This window comes from Agelaius tricolor, unplaced genomic scaffold (assembly GCF_023055355.1).
Source record: "Agelaius tricolor isolate 1412-34295 unplaced genomic scaffold, bAgeTri1.0.p SCAF_27, whole genome shotgun sequence".
Taxonomy (NCBI): Eukaryota; Metazoa; Chordata; class Aves; order Passeriformes; family Icteridae; genus Agelaius; species Agelaius tricolor.
Window position 1 is genome coordinate 264,502 of NW_027269287.1, and position 8,261 is coordinate 272,762.

The following is an 8,261-nucleotide window of genomic DNA, read 5'->3' on the forward strand; positions in this document are numbered from 1 at the left end:
GTGAGAAGAAGGTAGAACAGGATGAGACATGCAGTTGAAGCAATCAAGGTGAAGTTATACTTATTTCAAAATAAGTGTCCTATTTTGATGTCAAGATAGCTTCAGGGCTGACAACAGCTTGTTTTAGTAAATCTTTTTAGCCAAATAGAATAAAAATTTTTGCACTTCACAGTTAATGTTACAGTTTTTACTTTTCCTAACCCTTTATAGGAAGGAGCTTGTGGATCCATCTGGCCTATCTGAGGAGCAATTGAAAGAAATTCCATACACTAAAGTAGAGTGAGTTTGGTCAGAATTTATTTTTTGTGAATATAAAAGCCCACTTTTTTTACTTTACTGTGAACTGTGTCCTACTGAAATAGGAATGGGTTTACATATAATCTATAAGCTCATATCTATTCCAAATACTCCCCTAGGATGGGTTGGGTGGGGATACTTAATAATCTTAAATCAAATATTTTTACTTTTCAAAATAAGAAAAAAAACCCATCTTAATCTCTCCTAATCTATTCCACACACTCATGAAGGTATCTGTATGTTCTGTATGTCTCCCTATGCTAGCCATGAAATTTATATTATAAACTACAGAACCAGAAAGAAGTGAATGCAAACAAGAAAATAATTTTTTTCCTAAACTTCTTCTTTGTTTTAAATATTCCAATCATCCAAGGCACTCTTTAATCTCTGCAACCCCTTCCCTGGGTTGTCATGGGCAGCTGCCAGGGCATAGCTATTTCCTTAAGAACCAACATCCATTTCACTGCAATAATTGCCCATTTGGGATTCCAAGTGTCAGGGCAAGCAGCTTGAATGTGGCACAAATGGGATCCTGGGTTGCATTATAATGTACTTCCAAACACCACCAGGCAGAAAAGGCTGATGTTAAGGACATATGAATTAATGCGTTCTTCGTTAAAGTTCCATTCTCAAATATGGGCATGCCAGTTTGTGACCTCTGCTCTCTTAAAGCATTGAATTCCAAGTGCAGACTTCTAAAAAGAAGCATCAGCCCTTTAAATTCAGCCAGTGCAAGAAGAAGCCATCTGTTACACTTCAGTACAAAATGCGAAGACTCAGTCTGCAGCTGAATTTGTGTTCTGTGCCAAAGATCTGGTTTACCAAGCCCTGTTGTGAATTCTGTGTCTCTCTCAGGACTCAAGGCGACCCCATCCGCATCCGGCACTCGCACTCCCCTCGCAGCTACCGGCAGTACCGGCGGTCCCAGTGCTCCGATGGGGAGAGATCTGTCCTGTCTGAAGTGAAGTATGTGAACATGGTTATTAGCACTGAACTAGTCTAGTGCAGCCCAAAAGTTGACAGAGGTCATGGTGGTAAGAAGCTGCAGAAATGTGGCTTGTTGGTGGCACAGGGTTCAGGTGACCCCCTGAATAGTATGTCTTCAGAGCTCAACATAAAGGAAACAACTCCAAAAACATTTATGGTCTGTTCTCAGCCACAGTGGTTTTCTTGATCCATTTGAAAGGAAGAAAAACTGAAAAGGCTGAAGTAAACCTGTATTGGTCTTTAGTGGTGGGTCATAAAGCTGCTTCGGGGATGAGAATCTATGGGTTGCTTTCCAAGTAACTTCATCCTTGATAGAGTTAAGATGTTATCAGTGTTTGGCCTGTAATTTTTTTCATGGGAACTCTAGTACAACCCCTTTCATCAACTGGTGGATCAGTCTTCCCTAGAAGGTTGAAGAGTACTGATGAATGGAAAAGTAATAGCCCCATTTTTGGTTGCAGCAAGGCCATAAAAATATGAAAAACAGTCCCAGCCTGGAAAACTAGTTTTAGCTGGATAGCACTCTGAAGGAGGTGTGGCACACCAATGATTTCTTGTGAGACTTGTCTTTGCCATGAGGGTGGCTGGGCCCTGGCAGAGGTTGCCCAGAGCAGCTGTGGCTGCCCCTTCCCTAGAAGTGCCCAAGACCAGGCTGGAGGGAACTCTGAGCAACCTGGGATAGTGGCAGGTATCCAGGCCTATAGCAGGAGGTGGAACTGGAGGATCTTTATGGTCCCTCCAAAATCAAACCATTCAGTTATTCAATGATGTTGTATCAATTTGGGCTCCTTCCGAAGACCAGGAAAAGACAGGAATGGGATGGGCTATACCCTGAAGGTGCCCACAGAGGATCAGCATGACAGCTTTCAGATGTCCTAAGTCAGGTGATAGAAGCCTTTCAGATCAATAGTCTGTGTCAGTTTCATTGTTCTTCCTCTGCACAGTTATAGTTTACCTCATTAAAGCAACATCCATTTTGTGATATCATAATTCCAGTGTCAAAACTGATCTGGTCCCTCCACTGCCTGTTACACGATCTTCAGATGGGAAAGTTCCTAGCATCCAGCTGACTCAACAGGTTAGTGATTGTACACCCTTTTCAATTTTCCTTTTTATTGGAGGGAGAAGTGGGACTCTAGTGCTTTATTTAAGATAGTCTTTGATTTACAGTGAAAAATAAAGACGAGATTTTTTTTTAAATCAAATTTTTGTATTTTACTTACACTTTGTTTGTATTCCAAAATACATGTACTTCTGTAGCATATGCCCCTGTGAACACCTGCTCCTGCTGTTGGAGAACTCTTTCCCATCTGATGCATTCCTAAGATGCATCTCTGCTTGTCACTGAAGGAAAACTGACTTTTACCACTTCTTGAATTATGCAGGTGTGGTTGTGATGCAGGTGTAATCACATCATTTATTAATCTCTTTTAGAGGTTGTCTGAAGAGTTTTGTTGCTTGGGCTTGAAACAGAGCTTCTTTTATTTTCCTTTCTCTTTTATTCCCCCCACCACCTCCTCCCCCCAAATAATTTTTTAGGCTATTGAAATCTAAAAAGGACAGAAATTGCCTTTTTTTAATCTAACTTAATCACTGTCTTTCATCATATATTACACTACCATATCTCTCAGTTTTGATGGTTTTATTGAGCTCAGAATATGAGAAGCAAATTCTATTCAAAAGCACTCACAGGTCTTTTGTACAAACACACAAAAGGAGAACCAAAACATGGAAGGGAGAATTCCAGACACCTAACTTACCATACCAGTAATGTTAAAATGTTCAGTGTGTACAAACACCTCTCTTTTCCCTCTGCCCCAGGCTCCCTCACGACAGTGGACATTTAATTCCTTGTGGGTGTTTACTTGCAGTGTTTTGCTAAATATCAACATGGCATTTCCTGAATAGGCAATAGCACAAAGGGGTAGCAGCTAGCAGGAGGCAAGAAGGGAAAAAAGTTCTGTTTGATCAAACAAATGTAGAGACTTTAATATTCCTGATGCACGTATATATACGTATACATGAATTGCCATACCATAGCCTAAGGCTTTCATAGCAAGTTAGCAAAATACAATGTTTAAATTCTTCTGTATCTTTTCAACAACATGTTTAATTTATTCTCTTCAGAGGCAGAAAGGATCTAAGGACAGCCTGATAGAAGAACCATCTCTGCTATCCACTAATAATGTTGATGGAAAACCCAACACTAAGATTGTAAAAACTGTACAGGTGTCACGCTTCAAGGTGGAGACTTGACTGATGAATTGAAGATGGTGAATGGATTTTGGTCTTTGGAAAGTGAGAATTTGTTTACGTGTGCAAGAGAAGGAACTGAAGTTGACGTGGTGGTCTTTCCTTCAGAACACCTGGCAGTGCAGCCTGCTTGCTGGGAAGACCAAGCAATGGTTTTATCACCAACACCATTCTAGAGGTGTGACTGATTGAGGACAAGCTGCCTGATAGACAACCAAAACCAAAAGTCTTTTCAAAACTGAAAGATCAGTAGTTAAATTTCCAAAAAATGAACAACAACAAAAAAATTGCTGCAACAAAACAGGCTTCATGGTCTGCTCTGTAACTGAATAGCCTTGTTCCAAGAAGTGACTGTTAACTGACATGATCAGGATCAGATGCTTCAAGATAAGTAAATTAGTAATATTTTTGGTCAATTGTGCAATACAGTGTGATATGGGGAAATTATCTTCACAATTTATATGGGGATCAACTTATGTTCTGAGACATAAGGACAGATAGCTCTTACAAGAGTTATTTTAACCTAGCACAGTAACAGATGCTTGTGTTGTTGACAAAATCTGACTCAACCCATTTTAGCTCAAAAACAGTAGACTCTGTAACATGCTGTAGCAGTGCATTCCAGAGATGATACAGACTTACTTTGCTTTGGGCAGGTTTAAGTGTTCTAAATTTTGAATGTCCTTTTGTGTAGAGAGACTATTTAAATGAACATTCCATACCCCAGAAATACATTTACCAGCTTGTAGTTAAGCACATTGGAAACTGGGGAAGATAAATTGACCCACTGTGTTAAGACTGCTTAACAAGGCACTTCAGTGCTGGTTAAATGAAACTTGTGGAGTAGTATCTAAAACAGCTAGAAAATAGCGCCTTTTTTTTTTTTAATCTAGATTAGCAAAATCTGTCTTAATATCTCATATAAAATAATCTGACACTTTTCTCTGAGCCATTTCTACTATGTTAAAATGACAAAGGCAGTATTTCAGGTATGAGAACTATAATTTTTTTTCTATTGTCATGGTAGGAATACTAAGTTTTAATGATGCTGCACATTGAGTGGGTTATCTTCTAATATATATCTGAAGTGATGCCTGGTTCTCCTCTTGTCCTATCACTTCTTACATATATCTGAAAATCACTTCTCTGCCTCCCATTTGTCCACAGTCAGCCCATGGATGAACCTTCAGGTGTTGCTGACTTGCTAGGGAGCTTAGCAAAGTCTTTGTGTTGTGGAAGTAATTTTTTGCTAAGTGTAATCATTGAACTAAGTACTGAATTTGTCACACAGTGTCACAAACAGCTGTAGCAGCTCATGTGCCTTTCTACATCTGTCCTCTCTACATTCAACCCTCACAACCCACAGAGATTTGCAGTGATCCTGTGTCTTCCAGTCCAAGCAACACCAGGGAATTGCAGCCCTGTCAGAAAAGCAACACTGCTTGAGAACTGGAGTTAGCATAAGGTGTTTAAGTTACACTTTACAAGAGGCATGGGATTATAATACACATTTTAACTGACTAAACCGGTAAGCAAAATGTTGTACAATGTGTTTTATTTTCCACTTTATTTTTTGATTCTTCATTGTTTCACGATGTGAAGTGGTCAGGTGGATGTTACTAGCCAGGGTGGCCGCCATACAGTTTATATATTCCTATCACAGTATGGAGTGGTCTCTAGGTTAGCAAGTGCTGCAGGGAAGGCAGATTCACTTAACAAATACTTTTCTTTGGTCATTTACTTGGGACAGCTCTGCTTCTACAGTCTCAGTAAACAAATCTAAGGGAAGGAAAGAGCAAGATCAAAAAAATTCATGTAGTAAAAATTCAGTTTTCATGGAGATTCTTTAAAATTTTTTGAATTTCCTGTGGATTTAATTCTAGGACATTGTTGGGCTTGGTTTAAAGTACTTACTCAGCTTTTTAAGTTTGTTAAATGGCTTCATTGCTCCAATTTAAAGTGATCCTGTAGGATCTGTTTATGACCTTGTGTAGTACTGTCAAGAACAACAGTCAAGAAAAGCCCAAACAAAACAAAAAAACAAACCAAACCAAAATGAAAAAAAAAAAAATCCAAACCCAAACCACAACAAAAAACCCTGATCAACCCCTAGGAAAAAGAAATCACCATGGCAAAATGGCTTAATGGAGAGCATCACAATCTTTTGGAAGGCAACTGAAAAATGACAAACTATACAAGAACTGATTAGTATCAGCAATGAAAGCTGCTCCTTGTTCCTTTGAGAAGGTATTCCAGCTTGGAGCATTACACACTTGCTTATAGTTTGGTGCTTTCTAATCATTACTATAAGTTTGCTATCCTTACCCAGCACAGGTAAGTATCACATATCTACTACTGCAGGGGGATTTGTGTTATTGAGAATTATCTGTACATAGTGTACCTATCTTGCCAGTCTTTAAATATTGATCAAAGGTTTATATCAAACCTCATGTTTTCCTGTATGCTTTCATCTTCCTGTGGGCCTTTTGTGTGTTATTGCTGGATACCCTCAGCCAAGTGCATGGTATTTTACTTACTGCACTACATCAGAAAATAGCTTGTCTAGTCTAGTAGTGAAAGGTTTAAATTCTCAAGTCACTGGAGAGTTGTTTTGTAATCAAGCCAACTTTTTTGCTTTTAGATGAGAAGTTTACAGAGAGAGCCCTAGATTTGAGTTAGTGATCTTCTCCCTGATGAAGCAGGTTTTTGGCAAGTCTGATGTTAGCCTGGGCCACTACAATCCAGTTTTGTGTCCACAAAAGACTAAAGATATAATGCCTCTATTACACATTTTCCAAATGTTTTGTTGTGCCAAAACAAGGCAAAACTTGCAACAAGGATATCACTGTCAGCTAATAGTACAGAAAAACAAGTTTCTTTCATATATGTGATCCTCCTTTCCCTTCAAGCTTCTTTTCCTCAATCATTTGAGGAAAAGCACCTTTTTAAATGATATTTTTGTGAGAGATACACACACACAAGTGATCAATCACTGAAAACACTGTGTCACAGCTATGCCTTCTACACCTAAACCAGCTCTACATGTCTAAGTGATCAGCCTCTTACAGCTCTGAGCTACACCTTGCCCTCTCCACTGTTGCTACCCTTCCCCAGCTCTCCTGGGGCGTTCAGTGCCTAGAGGCAGTTGCATTTTCAGATCTGGAGTCTGGATGTCAGTCTAAAATCCTTGTACATCCTGATGAATCAGGCAAAAGACATGAGATCTGTAACAGTGTCAGGAAGTTTACCCTGGGGTTGAATGCCATACACAGACCCCTGCTCACTTGGACAAAGGACTGGTATTTGAGGCCTTCTCATCTTAATTCTCCTGAACTGATTTCAGGCCAATGATTTTAACTTTGTGCCTCTGCCTTTACCTTTTCTGAGACTTCCATAAGTGCTAAGCATTGGTAAGTTATAGAACTCTCACTAATTAGCAACAATTGCAACATATTTGCACAACCTTTTGCAAAACATGTATTTTATACAATAAAGAGGGCTTGTTAACCACAGCACAAAAGGACTGTAGTATATCCTATACTGGTTCCCTTGCTTAGTTGGTTGGTTTCTTTCATTTGGAACTAGCCTGGACATGCTGTTTTCTACACTGCACCTCTTACCACTAACTCTGCAACTTGTATTCTAACCAAGCTCATTATATTGATGATGTTTGTTGCAAAGTCATTACTATTTAAGTTGCCAAAGTCATTCCCTTTATGCAGGTGGATATTGAACTGAAGAGATAGCATGTTTTCTTTTGGGAAGATTTGTTTAATTCAGAACCCCTTAGAAAGGTGTTTGAAGACAACATACATGAACATACCAATGTGATACATTTGTTCCATATACATTAGGTATTCATGAAGCAACTGTGTGCTTTATTTTAAAATGAGTTTGGTAGATGGCTGTGTCAATACTTGTGTCCAGGTTATTTAAAAGTCAAGTAAAACTTGAATTTTTAGGGCATTGCATGGTTGCCTGTGTGTCTTATTTACATTACACTAAGGAGCAAAGCCTTCAGAAACACAGATTCATTTGACACCACCATCTGGTAAAAACAGGTGTAGTACCAATTAAAATCCACTTGAGGATACAGCTTCTCCAGATTAAGTATTTTATCTTGTAGCAGGAAGTTGTCAGTGTAAGCTTTGCATTTCCAGTGCACATCTATACCAGTTTCCTTTCTCACCTAAAAATCACCAGAGAGGAAGCAGCAGACTATGTAAGCTGTCAAAGCAAAAACACAGATACAGAGCCAGTGTGGCAGACACTCTCTCCTTAATGTGTCTGTTTTTATTCCTGTATTTGTTCTCCTTAGTAAGACCTGTGGTGTGTTGACCTTGGCAGGACACCAGGTGCCCACCAAGCTGCTCTATCACTCCCCTCCTTAACAGGATGGGCAAGGGAATTAGATGGAAAAAATCCTTGTAGGTCAAGATAAAGGAGTTTAGTAAAGCAGAAACAAAAGCAAAAAATAACCAAACTCCGAAAGATTTATTTTTTCTACTTCCCAGGAGCACATGGTGTCCACCAAGTTCCCGCAAAGCAGGGTTTCAGTGCATGTAGTAGGTTGTTCCAGAATATGAATACCTTATCCTTTCTCTTCAGTTTTTATTGCTGAGCAGATTCTTATACTCTGATGTTTTTTTCAAGGGTGCAATTCAGTTAGCCAGTCATACAAAGCAAAAGGCAGTCCTAATGTTTAACATCGTACTTCATATTTA

The 8,261-nt window shown here is 39.2% G+C and overlaps 1 protein-coding gene across 3 annotated transcripts in view; it reads left to right on the top strand.

Moving 5' to 3' along the window:
• Positions 1–7,503, top strand: part of EPB41L4A (erythrocyte membrane protein band 4.1 like 4A) — a 118,691-nt gene extending 111,188 nt beyond the window's left edge. For all 3 annotated transcript variants that reach the window (XM_071448556.1, XM_071448555.1, XM_071448557.1), the window contains 4 exons: positions 211–279; positions 1,153–1,263; positions 2,281–2,362; positions 3,412–7,503. In XM_071448556.1, coding sequence (XP_071304657.1) covers positions 211–279; positions 1,153–1,263; positions 2,281–2,362; positions 3,412–3,540 — 391 coding nt within the window. In that variant the 3' untranslated portion in view covers positions 3,541–7,503. The remainder of the gene's footprint in view (positions 1–210; positions 280–1,152; positions 1,264–2,280; positions 2,363–3,411) is intronic.
• Positions 7,504–8,261: the final 758 nt, after the last annotated feature.